Source organism: Choloepus didactylus, chromosome 8 (genome assembly GCF_015220235.1).
Source record: "Choloepus didactylus isolate mChoDid1 chromosome 8, mChoDid1.pri, whole genome shotgun sequence".
Taxonomy (NCBI): Eukaryota; Metazoa; Chordata; class Mammalia; order Pilosa; family Megalonychidae; genus Choloepus; species Choloepus didactylus.
In genome coordinates this window covers 15,211,085-15,229,683 of record NC_051314.1, presented here as the reverse complement: position 1 = coordinate 15,229,683, position 18,599 = coordinate 15,211,085, and the positions used below count along the sequence as shown (strand labels likewise).

Here is an 18,599-nt window from a genome sequence, read left to right as displayed (position 1 = left end):
GTGGGTCCTGGATAGGTTATATACTCATTGTAGCTCCTGAATGGTTCTCTGTTTCAAATTTAAAAACCAAGATAATTTACATGATATGAAATTCAGATGGTACAGCGAAAAGTCTCCCTCCCACCCCTCACCCAATACCCTTCCCCATGGACAACCACCTTGTTTCCTTGCAGAGCCTTCCAGAGATATTCCATCTTGCTCAAATGGAAGTTTACAAGACACATTGCCCTGCACCCTGCTCCTTTCATTTACTATCAGAGAACTCGCTTAGTCTTTCAAAAGCTCCCAGGAGAGTCTGATGATTAGTTGAGTTCAGATATTTCTGCTCCAGGAAGCTAGATATATGAGACTGAAATACAGGTGAGAAGCTAGAATTTGTGAATGCATCATTCATTCCATGAATATGTCCTGAGCACCTAACAGAGGCCAACATTGAGCCTGATGTCAAGGAGGAACAGTGCACAGGGACTGCTGTCTCTGCCCTCAAAGGCCTTACAGACTAGTGGGGGAGAAGCTGGGAATTACCTCGCCAGGTGACCAGTGCTGCCATGGGATGGGCAGGGTGCCAGGGACATCCTCAGCAGGGGACCTAGGCTAGGTTGATTGAAGGTTCAGGTAAGGCCTTTCTGCAGGTAAGGACAGACAGGCAGAGAGCAGAACCAGCATGCATCCTGCTGGGATGAACAACGAAGCTGTGATGGTGGGCAAACTAGCACTCCGAGGGAGTGAGACTGGAAAGAAGAGCTAAACAAGTTGTGGACAGAGGCTAGAGAGAACCCCACACTTAGGGCATGGGAGGAGGAGGTAGAAATACAGCATAGCCAGAGATTAGGCATGAGACTGGAAGGTCTGTGGGAGGGAGGACCCGACACTTGGAACCAGATTCATTCATTAGCACATATTCATTAAGCACTTGTTATGTACCAGGCATTGTACAGGCTAGGTGCCAGCCGCTGGGGCAGGATGGATACTGGAGAAACCAGTCTAGCCATAGGTGGTGACTTGAGAGGTACAGTCAGATAGTTGAGGCCTGGTGTATAAAGGGCATGGTGAACTGTGGCAGGGGGCACAGGACCGGCTCTGGAGGCAGCAGCAGCATCTAACAGATCTGACCAGCTGCCTGGGCAGAGGAGTAGGTAGGAATGACAAGGGTTCCCTTCCCCCAAGTCATGTGGGGACCCAAGGTTGCTCCTGATGACCCCGTTCTGGTTCTAACTGGCCACAAAGAACACCAATGCTGGGCAGATCCTGCTTCTGAGAGGGCAACTTCATTCTTTCTCCTAATTTTTAAAATTACTGTTAAAAATCATAGGAGCGACATAGAAATACATCCTAGTTGTAAAATAGTCAAACATTATAGAATTATGTGGAGGAAAAGGGTTTACCTGTCTTCTACCCAACTCTCCTTTCCATAGCTGACTCCATCAACAGTTTGATGTATATCCTTCCAGACTTTCTCCTATACATTTACATATATATATAATGCCCTTGCTGTGAGCCAGCCACTGTTCTAAGCCCTCATCTAAAGGCTTTCATGAGTTTTAACTCATCCAATTCTTACAACAACCCTATGCAGTAGATGCATTATTAATTTATCACCATTTTACATCAAACTGAGACTCATAAAAGTTAAATAATTTACTCAGTGTCACAATATGAGAAAATAGTAGAGCAGGAACTTAAACTCTCATCATCTGACTCCAGAGCCTGAGTGTCTAAGGCTTTCCTCCCTGCAACATAACATACAAATGTACACATGGACAGAGTGTTTTTTAACTCACATGGAATTACCCTGAATCGTGTGTGTGTTTTGCTTTTATCTACAGTACAACTGACTTAATTCTAAGCCCTACTCAGTGGTAGGGGAGGGTAGACTAAAGCTAGGGGTCTCCTTTCTGCATCAGTGAAGAAATGACTTAACCTCTGTGAAAGACAATTTGACTGTCTTTATTAAAATTTAAAATTTCATGTCTAGGGTTCTATTCTGCAGAAATACTTGCAAATGAGCCCAAAGATACATGCACAAAAGTATTTACGGCAGCATTGTTCATTATAGTGAAAATACAACTGGAGTGTTTATCAATAGGGGAGTGATTATATAAATTATGCCACATCCAACCTATTATAAAGCCACTAAAAGAATGCATGAAGGGGGACTCCCGGAAAGGTGGTGGAGAATGGGTCTGCAGGACTCACTCCTCTTCCAAAAAAGAGCTAGTAGACATGCAGAAACCCTCTGAAACAACTGTTTTGGGGATCTGGAGACCAGGAGAGTACAGTGCAGCATCCAGGGAAGAGCAGGATGAAGACTAAGAAACTGCACCACCAGTGTGTTCTTATGCCAGAAAAATCCTAAAACCCAGAGGCAACAGCCTCTTTAAGAACAACAATCAGATGCAGCCCCCTTCCCCATACTTCGATACCCCCATTCAATATGAACAAGTTAGGGTGCTCACTGCCTAAATACCCCTGAAGATGGAGAAAGAGGAAGTGAGAGGAAGGGGTAGTAACAAACAAGATAAGATTTAACAAAGGTCTATGAATACTGAAAATTCATATAAATATATATATATACTTAGAGGTTGGGGTGTTGGAATAGCTGGAAGGAGGTAAATGACGGAACTGTACCCTATAACATCCTTTGAAATTTGTTCTACAGCTACTTGTTGAATTGTGCTTTGAAAGTCTTCACCTTTCTGTATATACCCTATATTGCATAACAAGCAAAGAACTGAAACTGTGGAACTGTAACTCATAACATATATTTTTGAAATTACCCATATAATGCTTATTGAGCTGTACATCGAAAGTTAACAACTTTCTATATGTATGTTATATTTTCCAAAAATGGAAATAGCTGAAGTTGTGGAACTGTGACCCATGATATTCTTTGAAATTTGTTCTCTATTTGTTAAATTGTACTTTGAAAGTTATCACTGTTATGTATATATGTTAAAGTTCACAATTAAAGAATGCATTAAAAAAATAAACTGCAGTGAAGAACTGAGATTAACTTCCTAGGTGGTGGCTGCTGGTGCCCATCCCCCACCCTTAAGGCAGGCAGCCTCAGGTCTGCCCTGTCCTTGCCTGGTGGGCTGCTGCAAAAAGAGAGGGCCACAAAAACCCCCCTTCTCAAGAACAGAGGGGGACATGGCCAAGTACTGATCCAGATACTGGCCAGTGAATTTAACACACCTAGACAGGAGCCACTGGGTCACTGCTTCTACCAGCATCAGATGCAGAACCTGCAGAGGGCTAAAAATACCCTGTCTTCTTAGGGCTGTGGGGAATAGATTGCCTAAAAGCACCATCTGCTGGGTGGGCAGGAAAGCACACCTTCAAGGAGCCATCAAAAAGGCTTCTTGGTGAATAGCGCCATCTGCTCAGCAGGCCAGGAAAGTGCAGCCTTGGAGAGCTGGGAAAAAAAAAAGGCTCTTTAGCATCTTTTCTGACCCTCTCCCCAGGGCTCCTTGGAACTGGTCTGCACCCCATGTGTGGGTCCCTGGCCCTATTTTGCCTGGGAAATACTGATGAACCCAGTGTCAAACAACAGCCCTAAAACAAATCCAATCAACAACAAAATTTTAGATGAGAAAGAAAAATACCATTCATAATTATCTCAAGACAATAAAATGTCCAGATATTAGCAAAAGAAATACAAGCCATACTAAGAAACAGGAAAATATAGCCCAGTTAAAGGAACAAATTAAAAAGTTGGAGGAGATACAGAATTTGGAACAACTGTTCAAAGATGCTCAATCAAATCTCCTAAATAATTCAAGGAGATGAAGTAAAATATGGCTAAAGAGATAAACTATGTTAAGAAGACACTGGGTGAGCATAAAGAAGAATTTGAAAGCATGCACAGAAAAACAAAAGAACTTATGGGAATAAAAGTCACAATAGATGAGGTTAAAAATACACCAGAGGCATACAACAGCAGATTTGAATAGGCAGAAGGATCAGAAAGCCAGAAAATGGGACATCCAAGATGTTACAGAGAGAAGAACAGATAGAGAAAACAATGGAAAAATTTGAGCAGGGTCTCAGGAAATTGAATGACAGCACAAAGCACACAAACATATACTTCAAGGGTGTCCCAGAAGTAGAGGAGAAGGGAAAAGGGGCAAAAAGAATATCTGAGGAAATAATGGCCAAAAATTTCCCACCTCTTGTGAAAGACATAAATGTACATAACCAAGAAGCACAATGTACTCCAAAGAGAATAAATCTGAATAGAACTAATCCAAGATAAATACTAATGAGACTGTCAACTGGCAAAGATAAAGAGAATTCTGAAAGCAGCAAGAGAAAAGCAATCCATTACATACAAGGAATGCTCAATAAGACTAAGTCCCAATTTCTCATCAGAAACCATGGTGGCAAGAAGGCAGTGGTATGATGCATTTAACATACTGAAAGAGAAAAACTCCCAGCCAAGAATTCTTTACTGGTAAAACTGTCCTTCTAAAATAAGGGAGAGTTTTAAATTTTCAGATAAACACAAGCTGAGAGAGTTCATCAAGAAAGACCTGCCCTACAAGAAATATAAAAGGGAGTTCCATAGGCTAAAAAGAAAAGACAGGAGAGAGAGGTTTGGAAGAAAATGTAGAAAAGAAGATTAATGTAAAAAGAGAGATAAAAATAATCTATGACATATAAAAGCCAAAGGATAGAATGGTTGAAGTATTGCATTTACAGTAATAACACTGAATATTAATGGATTAAACTCTCCAGTCAAAAGACACAAATTGGCAGAATGGATAAAAACAGATGCTCCATCTATATGCTGTCCACAAGAGACTCACCTTAGACCCAAGGATACAAATAGGTTGAAAGTGAAAAACTGGAAAAAACTATTGCACGCAAACAGTAACCAAAAAAAAAAGAGCTGGGATGCTATGTGAACATCAGACAAAACAGACTTTAAATGCAAAAATGTTATAAGAGACAAAGAAGACATATATTAATAAAAGGGGCAATTCATCAAGAAGAAATTACAATTATGTTTATGCACCTAATCATAGTGCCCCAAAAGACATGAGGCAAACACTGGCAAAACCAAAGGGAGTAATAGACATCTTTACAATAATAGTTGAAGACTTCAATACATCACTCTCATTATAGATAGACCATCAAGACAGAGGATCAATAAGAAAACAGAGAACTTGAATGATATGATAAATAACTAGACTTAAGAGACAAATACAGAACACTGTACCCCAAAACAGTAGATAGACATTCTTCTCAAGTGCACAGGTATCATTCTCCAGGACAGACCCCACGCTGGGTCACAAAACAGGTCTCAATAAATTTAAAATGACTGAAATTATATACAGCACTTTCTCTGACCATAATGGACTGAAGCTAGAAATCAATAACAGGTGGAAAATTGGAAAATTCACAAATATATGGAGATTCAACAACACACTTTAAACAAGCAATGTGCAAGGGAAGTCAGTAAATATCTCAAGACAAATGAAAATCAGAATACAACATATCAAAACTTATGGGATGCAGCAAGGGCAGCATATGGGATGCTGAGAGAGGGAATTTTATATCTCTAAACTCTCACATTAAAAAGGAAGAGCGAGCTAAAATAAAAAAAAAAAACTAACTACACACCTGAAGGAACTAGAAAAAGAACAGCAGACTAATCCCAAGGCAAGCAGAAGGAAGGAAATAAAGGTTACAGCAGAAATAAATGAAACTGAAAACAAACAACAATAGAGAGAATCAGCAAAACCATAAGATGGTTCTTTGAGATGAACAATAAAATTGACAAACCATTAGGAAGACTGACAAAGAAAAAAGAGAGAAGATACAAATAAAATTAGAAGTGAGAGGGGGGATGTTACTACTGACCCCATGGAGATAAATTAAAAAAAAAAAAAGGTCATAAGAGGATTCTATGAATAACTGTATGCTAACAAATTAGACAATTTAGATGAAATGGAGAATTTCCTACAAACAAATCAACAAACTACACTGACTCTAGAAGAAACAGAAGACCTCAACAAACCGATCATATAAAAAGAGATTGAATTAATCATCAAAAACCTCCCAAGAAAGAAAAGTCCAGGACCAGATGGCTTCACAGTTGAATGCTACCAATCACTCCAAGAAGAATTCATACCAATCCTGCTCAAATTCCTCCAAAAAAACTGAAGGGGAGGGGACACTACCTAACATAGTCTATGGAGCCAACTTCACCCTAATACCAAAGCCAGATAAAGATACAACAAGAAAAATTACAGATCAGTCTCTCTAATGAATATAGATAGAAAAATCTTCAAAAAAGAAAAAAACCTTGCAATTAGAATTCATAGCATATTAAAAGAACTATGCACCACAACCAAGTGGGTTTTATCCCAGATATGGAAGGGTGGTTCAACACAAGAAAATAATCAATGTAAAACAACTACATTAACAAACAAAGAGGAAAACTACATGATCATCTCAATTGATGCAGAAAATGGGTTTGATGAAATTCAGCATCCTTTCATGATAAAAACACTTCAAAAGGTAGGAATCGAAGTAAACTTCCTCAAAATGATAAAAGGCGTATAGGAAAAACCCACAGCTAACATCATACTCAAGGTTGAGAAACTGAGAGCTTTCCCTCTAAGATCAGGAGCAAGACAAGAATGTCCACTGTCACCACTGCTATTCAACTTTGTGCTAGCTCTAGCTAGAGCAATTAGGCAGGAAAGATATAAAAGGCATCCAAATTGGAAAAGAAGAAGTAAAACTGTCACTTTTTCTAGAGTACATGATCCTATATTTAGAAAATCCTGAAAGAAAAATGACAATGAAGGTACTTGAACTAATTAACAAGTTCAGCAAAGTGGCAGGATACAAGCTCAATATGCAAAAATCAATCCTGTTTCTATATACTAGTAATGAGCTATCTGAAGAGGTAATTAAGAAAAAAATTTCCTTTTACGATAATAACTAAAAGAATCAAATATCTAAGAATAAACTTAACTAAGGATGTCAAGGACTTGTACACAGAAAACTACAAAACACTGCTGAAAGAAATCAAAGAAGACCTCAATAAATGGAAAGACATTCCATGTTCAAGGATTGGAAGGCTAAGTATCGTTAAGGTATCAATTCTACACAAAGTGATCTACAGATTCAATGCAAACCCAACCAAATTTCCAACAGACTATTTTGCAGAAATGGACAAGCTAATTATCAATTTTATTTGAAGGGTAAGGAGCCTTGAATAGCTAAAAACATCTTGGAAAAGAAGGAAGTGGGAGATATTGTGCTTCTTGACTTTAAAGCCTATTTTAAAGGCATAGTACTTACTGGCATAAAGATAGACATATTGATTAATAGACTCAAATTGAGAGTTCAGATATAGATCCTCAGATTCATGGTCAACTGATATATTTTAAATGCAATTTCATTTAGGTATATTCACATACCATACAATCATGCAAAGCATACAATCAATTATTCACAGTACCATCACATAATTGTGCATTCATCACCATAATCAATGTTTTGAACATTTTCATTACTCAAAAAACACAAATAAAAATAAAAATAAAAGCAAAAAAGAACATCCAAAACATCGCATACTTCTTTTTCCCCCATATTATTCATTTGCTTTTTGTCCCCCTTTTATCTATTCATTTGTCCATACACTGGATAAAGGGTGCATGAGCCACGAGGTTTTCACAATCACACGGTCACACCATATAAGCTATAAAGTTATATGATCATCTTCAAGAATCAAGGATACTGGATTGCAGTTCAACAGTTTCAGGTATTTCCTTCTACTTATTCTAGTACACTAAAAACTAAAAAGGGATATCTATATAAATGCATAAGAATAACCTCCAGAATGACTTCTTTACTCCATTTGAGATCTCTCAACCACTGAAACTTTATTTTGTTTAATTTCTCTTCCCCCTTTTGGTCAAGCATGCTTTCTAAATCCCACATTGCTGGGTCAAGGATCATCCCCAGGAGTCATGTCCCACATGGTGAGGGAGATTTACACCCCGCGGAGTCATGTCCAACGTGGTGCAGGAGAGGGCAATGAGTTTACCTGCAGAGCGGGCTTAGAGAGAGACGGGCCACATCTGAGCAATAAAAGAGTCTCTCTGGGGGTGACTCTAAGGCACCATTATAAGTAGGCTTAGCCTCTCCTTTGCAGTAACAAGCTTCAGAAGAGCACACCCCAAGATCAAAGACTTGGCCTACTACGATGGTAGTCCCCAGTGCTTGTGAGAATATCAGGAATTCCCCAGGTGGGGAAGTTTAATGTTTCCATATTTTTCCCCAGGCCCTCAAAGGAGCCCTGCAAACACTTCTTACTGTCTGCCCAAATTACTCTGGGATGTATGAGGTTTCACACTAACCTGTACAAACCAACCAGCTCTCACCTCCTATTCAAGGTTTCATGTAATTATGGTGTCTGAATAAACTGACCATACAAGTTAAATTATATAGCATGCTACAGAAAGTATAGATTTTTGCACCAAATAAACATCTCTTCTTTTGGTCTCACACAGAAGTTGAGGTTTTAAAACACAGCCAATATCATCCTTTACCCTTTAGTCTGGTTTACCTTAGTTCTAATCAAGTCCATTTCGTTCATATCTCTAATTGAAGTCTGATCTCTTTTTCAGCTTCTTAAACATTTGCTGTATGGGGTAATGCTGACATTCATAGCTGCTGAACTCTGGCTCTGAGTATCAGGTGTCACACAGATGCCAGAAGTTACAGAGACCGACCAGGTTATACACAAACAGCTCACCATCTCAGAATTTACTGATAGCCACTACAACTCATGGAATAGATGTGACTGCTCTAAGAGCTTACAATCTAGGAACCTTTACCGTAAGCCTTTTCTTGATAATCTATGCTCTCAGATTCAATTCTCAGAGTTTTCACATTATAGTTAGTCCATATTAGTGAGGCATTATAATGTTTGTCTTTTCGATTCTAGCTTATTTCACTCAATATACTGTCCTCAAGGTCCATTTACCTAGGTGTATACCTCACAACTTCATTTCTTCTTGCCACCACTCAGTATTCCACTGTATGTATACACCACAGTTCACCATTCTGTTTATCAGTTGATGTACCCTTAGGCCACCTCCATCCATTGCAAATTATGAATATGGCTGCCATGAACACCAGTGTGCAATGTCCATTCATGTCCCTGCTCTCAGTTCTTCAAACTATATACCCAATAACGGGGTTGCAGGACCATATGGCAACTCCATAGTTAGCTTCCCGTGGAACCACCACACTGCCCCCCAGATGGGCTGTGCCATTCTACTTCCCTACCAACAAGGAATAGGTACATCCTTCTCTCCATATTTTCTCCAGCACTTGTATCTCTCTGTTTATTTTTTAAACAGTTTTATTCACACACCATACAATCCACCCTAAGTAAACAATCAATGATTCCCAGTATAATCACATAATTATGCATTCACCACCACAATCTATATTCAGACATTTCCATCTCTTCCCCAAAGAAAGAGGAAAAGGAGAAAAAAAATGAAGAATAAAAATACAAAAGATAGAAGAAAAATAAAAATGAAATACAATGAAAAGGTCAGACAGCATCACTACCATGGGGAATCCCACATCACTCCCTCATACCCCCTCTTATAGACATTTACCTTTGGTATATTGCCCTTGTTACAACTAATGGAAACATCTTACAATGTTACCATTAACTACAGATTCTAGTTTGCATTGTTTGTATTTTTCCCCTATACCATCCAATTTTCAACACTTTGTAATGTTGACATTTATTAGTTCCCCCTCATTTAAAAACATTCTTATATTTGTACATTTAAGTACCATCACTGACCACTCTAGGTTTTGCTAAGTTATACAATTCGAGTCTTTATCGTTTATCTTTCCTTCTGGTGTCATACATGCCCTTAGCCTTCCTCTTTCAACCGTACTCACACTCATCTTTTTTCAGAGTACTTATAATATTGTGTTACCGTCACACACTATTATGCTATCCATTCAATTTCTGGATCTATACACTCCATCTTGTTGAACCTTCTGTACTCCTTCAGCATCAAATGCCCGATCTCTAACCTCTTTCCATCTCCTGATAACTTGAGTTCTCAACTCTCAAATTTTGCTCATCAATGTTAGTTCATTTAGTGAGACCGTCAAGTACCCATCCTTTTGTTTCTGGCTAGTTTCACTCAACATAATGTCTACTGTCTACTATTTTGTCTTTTGGATTTTATACGTCATATCTTATTTTATTTTTTTCACTGTCTTTCTTTTTTTACCCTTACTGATAGTCTTCATTTCTACACTCTTCTCCAAACCTCTCACTCCTGTCTTTTCCTTTCTGTCTGTAGTGCTCCCTTTAGTACTTCTTACAGAGCAGGTATCTTGATCACAAACTCTCTCATTGTCTGTTTGTCTACAAATATTTTAAACTCTCCCTCATTTTTTAACTTTATTTTGAAATAAATTAAAAATTATAGGAACAGTTGCAAGAACAATATAATCCCCATACACAGAACTCCAGCATACCCTGACCCCCCTCCCCTGATACCCCCACTCCACCAACTTTAACATGCTGTCACCCCGCTATATCTTTCCCTCCCTCCCTATCTATCATCCAACATCTGTTGCTCTGTCTTCTGAACATATGAGAGCTAGCTGCATACATCTTTGAACAAACACTATAATTCACATATACAATTCCCATGAACAAGAACATTCTTTTATGCAATCCCATTAAATGCAGCTAAGAAGTACAAGAGATTCAACATGGATACAAAACTTACATTCTGTATTTCCTTTTTTTTTTCTTATGTCTCAGCTGTGTCCCTTTGAGCCTCCTCTTCTCCATCCTGAAATCCTATCCAGGATCATCCTTGGCATTCAACTGTTATCTATTTAGACTGTCTTTTTTTTTTTTTTTTTCAATTGTGGAAACATATGTACAGCCTAAATCTTCCCATTCCATCCCCTCCCTAGCATTCCATTAGTGGGATAAATCACATTTAGAATGTTGTAATGTGATGACCTTCCCACCCTCCATTACTAGAAATTGCCCTTCACCTCAAACAGCAACCCTACACTCATTTCTTAACTCCCCATTGCCCCTTCCCCCATTTCTCTTAACCCATACTCTACTTTTCATCTCTATGGTCATATTCTCTGAAAATTTCTTTGTGTTTACTATGGGGCTTAAAATTAAACTCTTAAATCCATAACAATCTTGTTTTTCTTTGATACCAACTTAACTTCAATAGGACACATAAACTACGTTCCTATACTCCTCCATTCCCCCACCTTTATATAGTTCTTGCCAAAAATTACATATTTTACATTGAGTTCAAAACCACTGATTTGTCATTAGAGTTTGTGTATTTTATATCATGTAGGAAGTAAATAGTGGAGTTACAAATCAAAAATTATTGACTTCTATTTGTATTCCATTGTGGTTGGAGAATGTGCTTTGAATACATTCAAGTTTTTTTGTTTTGTTTTGTTTTGTTTTTTTTAATTTATTGAGGCTTGTTTTATGTCCCAGCATATGATCCATTCTGGGGAAAGAGCCATGATCACTAGAGAGAGATGAGTGTCCTGGTGATTTGGGATGTAAGGTTCTATATATGTCTGTTACAATTCTCTATATCTCTTTCTCCTTTCTTTGTTTCTCTGTTGGTAGGACTCCCTTTAGTATCTGAAGTAGGGCAGGTCTTTTACTGGCAAACTCTCTCAGCATTTGTTTGTCTGTGAAAAATTTAAGCTCTCCCTCAAATTTGAAGGAGAGTTTTGCTGGATAAAGTATTCTTGGTTGGAAATTTTTCTCTCTCAGAATTTTAAATATGTCATGCCACTGCCTTCTCGCCTCCATGGTGGCCGCTGAGTAGTCACAACTTAGTCTTATGTTGTTTCCTTTGTATGTGGTGAATTGCTTTTCTCTTGCTGCTTTCAGAACTTGTTTCTTCTCTTCAGTATTTGACAGTCTGATCAGAATATGTCTTGGAGTGGGTTTACTTGGATTTATTCTATTTGGGGTTCGCTGGGCATTTATGCTTTGTGTATTTATATTGTGTAGAAGGTTGGGGAAGTTTCCCAAACAATTTCTTTGAATACTTTTTCTAGACCTTTACCCTTCTCTTCCCCTTCTGGGACACCAATGAGTCTTAAGTTTGGACGTTTTATTTTATCTATCGTATCCCTGAGATCCATTTCAATTTTTTCAATTTTTTTCTCCATTCTTTCTTTTATTCTTTCATTTTCTGTTCTGTGGACTTCTAGGACACTGAGTCATTGTTCAGCTTCCTCTAATCTTGTATTATGAGTATCCAGAGTCTTTTTAATTTGGCCAACAGTTTCTTTTATTTCCATAAGATATTCTATTTTTTATTTACTCTTGCAATGCCTTCTTTATGCTCTTCTAGGGTCTTCTTTATGTCCCTTATATCCTGTGCCATGGTCTTCTTCATATCCTTTATATCCTTTGCCATGTTTTCATTCCTTGACTGTAGGTCTTTGATTAATTGTGCCAAGTACTGTGTCTCTTCCAATATTTTGATTTGGGTGTTTGGAGTTGGGTTCTCCATATCGTCTGGTTTTATCATATGCATTAAGATTTTCTGTTGTTTTTGGCCTCTTGGCATTTGCTATGTTTGATAGGGTTCTTTCAAGTTGTAAAAAAAAAAAAACCAATCTAATTTTTCAGAAATACAAGTTGGTGGCGTACACTTTCTCTAACTAACCAGCAGATGGCGTCTGCGAGTCACCTATACTCCTCAAGTCAGTTCTCCTCAACTTCGTCCTTGTGGTGTGTGGAGAAATGATTCTTGTGGGGTTCAGTTGGGTGAACTCAGTTTGGGTGTGTTGCTGGAGACATCCGCCCTGAATGTGGGGCGTGTGTCCGGGTGGCTAGGGAGGCAGGGCAGCTTTAATATTCAAACCCCTCAGGTGTTCCCAGAGATTCAAGGCTGCTGCGAGTCTAAGCCTTCATTTCAGTTCTGTCCCAGACTCTGTCTGTCGCTGACCCACAAACCACCGGCATTGACATAGCATCCCTGGGGTTTCCGAGCGGCCCCCCTTCTCAGCTGTGATCTTCCAGGACCTATGCCGAGGGAATGCTGTGCTACATCACAAGTGCATGCTGTCCCTCAAGGGAAGCCCCGGGCTGCCGGGCCGTGCAGGGGCACTCCCAGCCTGATGCAAAGATGGCTGAACGGGGCATCTCAACCCCTCCCCCTCCTCACACAGTTCCTTCTTCCCAGCTCTGGGACAACTGGCTTGGCTCTGCACTGTGGGCACGGCCCCGGGCAGGAGTGTCTCCAGCCCTCTGGGGGGCCAGCTGCAAGCAGCGGGGTTTCTTTCTCCGTCCAGCTCTCCCCTCTGCTCCCCTGGCCCTGAGGGAATCTGCCTCGAGCTATCCTCCATGCCAGACACCGTGAGGCTGGCTCAGCCCGCTCCTGCAGTGTTCCCACCATTGCAACTGCAGCCACTCCTGGGTTTTTCCCTCTTTTTTTTTAAAAAAGAACCAGTCCATCTCCAAATGCCAAACCCCGGCTTCCCCACACTGCAGCGTGGCCATGGGTCTTGGGTCTTTCAGCCGGCTTACTCACTCATTTCAGAACGCAGACTCCCAGTTTCACCAAGTGTACGGCCCCTGTGGTTCTAGCAGAACTTGTCCAGCCGGTAGATCACTGAAACCTGTATTCTGGGTCACCTTCTGGTTTTTGTCTAGTATTTTTCATGGAGGTGTTTTTTTGCCCTGTCTCACCTAGCCACCATCTTAGGTTCTCCCCTCTCCCTCATTTTTGAAGGAGAGTTTTGCCGGATATAAGATTCTTAGTTGGCACTTTTTCTCTGTCAGTATCTTAAATATATCACACCACTTTCTTCTTGCCTGCATGGTTTCTACTGAGAAATCCCCACATAATCTGATGAAGCTTCCCTTGTATATGATGGATCACTTTTCTCTTGCTGCTTTCATAATTCTCTCTTTGTCCTTGACATTTGATAATCTGATTATTATGTGTCTTAGAGTCAGTCTACTCGGATCTATTCTGTTTGAGGTACACTGCACTTCTTGGATCTGTAATTTTATGTTTTTCTTAACAGATGGGAAATTTTCAGTGATTATTTCCTCCATTATTCTTTCTGCTCCTTTTCCCTTCTCCTTCTGGGACACCCATGACACGTATACTTCTGCACTTCATGTTGTCGTTCAGTTCCCTGAGACCCTGCTCATATTTTTCCATTCTTTTCCTTGTTCTTTTGTGTGTAGGATTTCAGATATCCCATACTCCTTTCTTCTGCCTCTTCAAATCTGCTGTTGTATGTCTCCATTGTGTTTTCATCTCTTCTATTGTGCCTTTCATTTCCATAAGTTCTGCCAATTGTTTTTTCAAACTTTCAAGTTTTTTCTTACATTTGCCCAATGTCTTCTTTATATCCTTCATCTCTTTTGCTATGTCTTCCCTCAACTCGTTGATTTTATTTTTGAATTGATTTAGGAGGTTTGTTTGATTGATAATCAGCTGTTTCAATTCCTATATCTCAGTTAAAGTGGAAGTTTTTTCCTCTGACTTGGCCATATCTTCACTCTTCCTAGTGTGAGCTGTAATTTTCTGTTCTCTAGGCTTCTGGTTTCCTTGATACCCCAGTCAGATTTTCCCAACCAGATGGGCCCAGGTCTCAGGAGGAGGCTGTATTCAGTTTCAGGTTTCCAGTTCTATGCTGCAATCCCAGCCATTCCACCCATTCCTGATTGGTGTACGATGTTGTCCAATCATGGATGTCTCCCCCATCAGTTGTTCCAGACTGTTTCTGGCTATTTACTAGTTGCTCTGGAGGACTAACTAAATGCCCTACCTCCCTATGCCACCATCTTGCTGGTCAATTGATTTTTGACAAGGCTGCCAAGTCTACTCAACTGGGACAGAACAGTCTCTTCAATAATTATTGGGAGAACTGGATATTCATATCCAAAAGAATGAAAGAGGACCCCTCTCTCACAGCCTATACAAATATTAACTCAAAATGGATCAAAGACCTAAATATAATAAGCAATGCCATAAAACTCCTAGAAGAAAATGCAGGGAAATATCTCCAAGATCTAGTGATAGGTAGCAGTTTCTTAGACTTTACACTCAAAGCACAAGCAACAAAAGAAAAAAATAGAAAAATGGGACCTTCTCAATACTGAATATTTTTGTGCTTCAAAGGACTTTGTCAAAAAGGTGAAAAGGCATCCTACTAAATGGGAAAAATATCTGGAAACCACATATCCAATAAGGGTTTAATATCCAGAAATCGAAAGAAATCTTACCACTCAACAATAAAAAGACAAACCACCCAATTTAAAAAATGGGCAAAAGACATAAATAGACATTTTTCCAAAGAGGAAATACAGAGGGCTAAAAAGCACATGAAAAAACACTCAGCTTCACTAGCTACTAGGGAAATGCAAATCAAAACCACAGTGAGATATCCTCTCACACCTATTAGAATGGCCACTATTAAACAAATAAAAAACCACAAGTATTGGAGAGGATGTGGATAAATAGGAAAACTTGTTCACTGCTGCTGGGGATGTAAAATGGTGCAGTCACTGTGAAAGGCAGTTGTGTGATTCCTAATGAAGCTAAGTATAGAACTGCCATATGATCCAGGAATCCTGCTACTAGGTATACACTCAGAAGAACTGAAAGCAGGGATATGAATGGAAATTTGCACTCTGATGTTCATAGCATTATTATTCACAATTGCCAAGAGATGGAAACAACCCTTGTCCATCAACCAGTGAATGGAAAAGTGAAATGTGGTATATACATCTGGTGGAATATTATTCAGCTGTAAAAATGAATGAAGTCCTGATGCATGTGACAACAAGGATGAACCTTGAGGACATCATGTTGAATGAAATAAGCCAGACACAAAAGGACAAATGTCTTATGAGCTCACTGATGAAATAATTAGAATAAACAAACTCAAAAACTAGAATCAGAAACTAGAATACAGGTTACCAAGGGCCAGGGTAGGGGCAGGAATGGGGAGTTAATGCTTGATTGGTACTGAGTTTCTGTTTGGGGTGACAGAATAGTTTTGGTAATGGATAGAGGTGATGGTAGCATAACATAGTGAATGTAATTAACAGCACTGAATTACATATTTGAATGTAGTTGAAAAGGGAAATTGTAGGTTGTATATGTTGCTAGAATAAAAATTACAAAAAAAAAAAAAAAAAGAAGAATCAAATCAAATCAATAGTACTGACTTTGCAAAATCTCCAAGGGGTATTGAAGCTAAAAATATATAAAGGAATGAATAAATAAGAAAAAAAAAAAGAAAGTTGCAAAACAATATTTTTGGTGTTATGTTAAAACAATATTTTTGGTCTTATGTTAAAAAGAAATGAGGCCAATAAGCCTAAATGTATGTGTCTGTGTATTTATAAATGTATAGAAAAAATTCTGGAAGGATATATACAATACAATTAGCCATGGTTACTTCTAAGGAGAGAAATGAGGGGGGAAGGTTGACTTTCACTTTTTAGTCATATACTTGTAGATTGTTGGAATATTTTGGATTTTGTTATTTAAATTTTTGAAAAGAAAACAAAAAGATTGACTTAAGACCTGAATTGACCTCAAAAGTCAGTATGGGAAAAGTTGGGGTGAACTATGGAGACAACTCATGAGGTCAGGATCCCAGGGGCAGAAGAACTTGGTAGAAAGCAAGATGCCAGGTGGGGTGAAGTGGTTTAGAATTTGGGTCATAAACAGGGCACTGATGCACAGTGTGTGTGTGGGTGAGTTGGCAGGAAGTGGAGGAGCAGGGTTAGACAAAAGCAGCAGAGGGAAGAGATGGGGAAGAGGAAGAGGAGAGCCAGGAAGACAAAGGGGACTGAAGGTTCAGCCACGTGTGACTCACAAACAAGGTCTGGCTTCCAATCTACAGAACTGTACTGGGTTGTCACCTAGTCTGAGTCCCTCCCATTGTGTCTGTAACCTAGAGGGTAACATAAGTGAATGAAGCAGGCCAAATGTAAGACCATAAATGACAACCAACCTTTGCCTCCATATTGGAGGCAGTTAGGAAGTGGTAGAGACTATGGCAAACCGGAGAGTTTCCAGTAAGTGACCTCTGGTATACAGATAAAAGACCTGCTGTTTAGGGAACAAACTTGCCTGTAGTCACACAGGACTTCCCAAAGAGCAAATCTGCAACCTCACAGGTGCCAGGTGTGAGAGTGTCTACCATAAGAGTGAGGCAGTTGAACTAGCCAAGCTTTAAGGTGTTTTCCAGTCTGAGCTGCAACTGACCCTCTGATACCTGTGAGGGGCAGTACTCAGTAATGACTTTGTTGCTCTCATTTTCAAATCTCCACATCTTGGAGAATTTTTAGATTTATGCCTAAGATTTCTTAAGTGCAGTTAAAAGTAAAAAGCAAATACCTGCTGTTGCAAAACCCCAGAGAGCCACAAAGACACTTACATGTGTTTCATGCCAGTGCTTTTCTAGCTTGTAGGAGCTGTGCTACACAACTGCTATTTGTTCAACCGTTTTAACTTTTGTCTCCAAATAAATGGGCTGTACTGTGTGTGTTTATATTAATTATTGGAGAGTTTGTTTTGTTTTATAGCTTTTAGAAAGTGAATCAAAATTAACTTTAATATGTCAGTTGTGTAAATATGCTTTCAATTCAATGGAGGGGTCCCCAGGGCACTGCAACACCTTGAAGATCCCAAGACAGAGGATGAGGTTTGGCTCAACTGGACCAACAGGAGTCCTGCCAGGTCCCCCCTTCCTTCCCAGAAGCCTTGCTGCAGCCCCCAGCACCGATGACTCACCAGGCAGTCGGCCATCATTTCGGAACCTAGATCTAATTCAGCCATCCTTTGGTGCACCATTTCGAAGGAGCCAACGAAGCACGCTGGAAGGTGGGTCTGCTAAGGAAATTCTGGGTGGTGATTACACACAAGACAGGAATAGGGTGCACTGCGGGTTGCTGGTGCTGAGTTCCAACTTGGCGGGCCGGGGCCAGGGAACCTGGTCAGCCCCTGGGGGAGGCGATGGGCATGGGCAGTAGCGCCCTCCACAGCCCCCCCCCAGGGAACCTGGCCAGCCCCTGGAGAGGGTAGTGGGCATGGGCAGTAATACCCTCCACAGCCCCCCGGGCCTGAGAAAGTGGAGCCGGCTACAGGCCCCACCTCCCTCACCCAAAATACAACCGTTAGAGGAAGCTTGCCAGAGAAAACCGCCCCCTTTATCTTGCCCGCACACTCCCCATTGCCAGAGCAACTCCCGCCACCGCCAGTGCGCATACACCGTTGCCAGAGCAACTCCCGCCCTTTTCCTAACGACCTCCACGCCCTCTCAGAACCAATCATAGCCTTTGTCCCCTCAGCATTGCCATATAGGACCCCACACCCCTACACCAACCCCGCCCTCTATGCCACCCTATATAACTTGTGCTCACCCCTGAATAAAGGCTTTTTTCTACTACCTTGAAAAGAGAGTGTCTCGCGTCCCTCTCTCGCCGCCCTCCACACCTTGCACGCCTCCGCCGGGGACTCGGCCAAGTCCCCCGCCTCACCTTCGCCTCC

At 40.3% G+C, this 18,599-nt stretch overlaps 1 protein-coding gene across 1 annotated transcript in view; it reads right to left on the bottom strand.

Annotated features, from left to right (window-relative positions):
- The window catches only part of FAM227A (family with sequence similarity 227 member A), an 89,198-nt gene that overhangs the window by 65,522 nt on the left and 5,077 nt on the right, over window positions 1–18,599 (bottom strand). Inside the window, exon 3 of the mRNA XM_037847898.1 lies at window positions 17,844–17,926. Coding sequence (XP_037703826.1) covers window positions 17,844–17,926 — 83 coding nt within the window. The remainder of the gene's footprint in view (window positions 1–17,843; window positions 17,927–18,599) is intronic.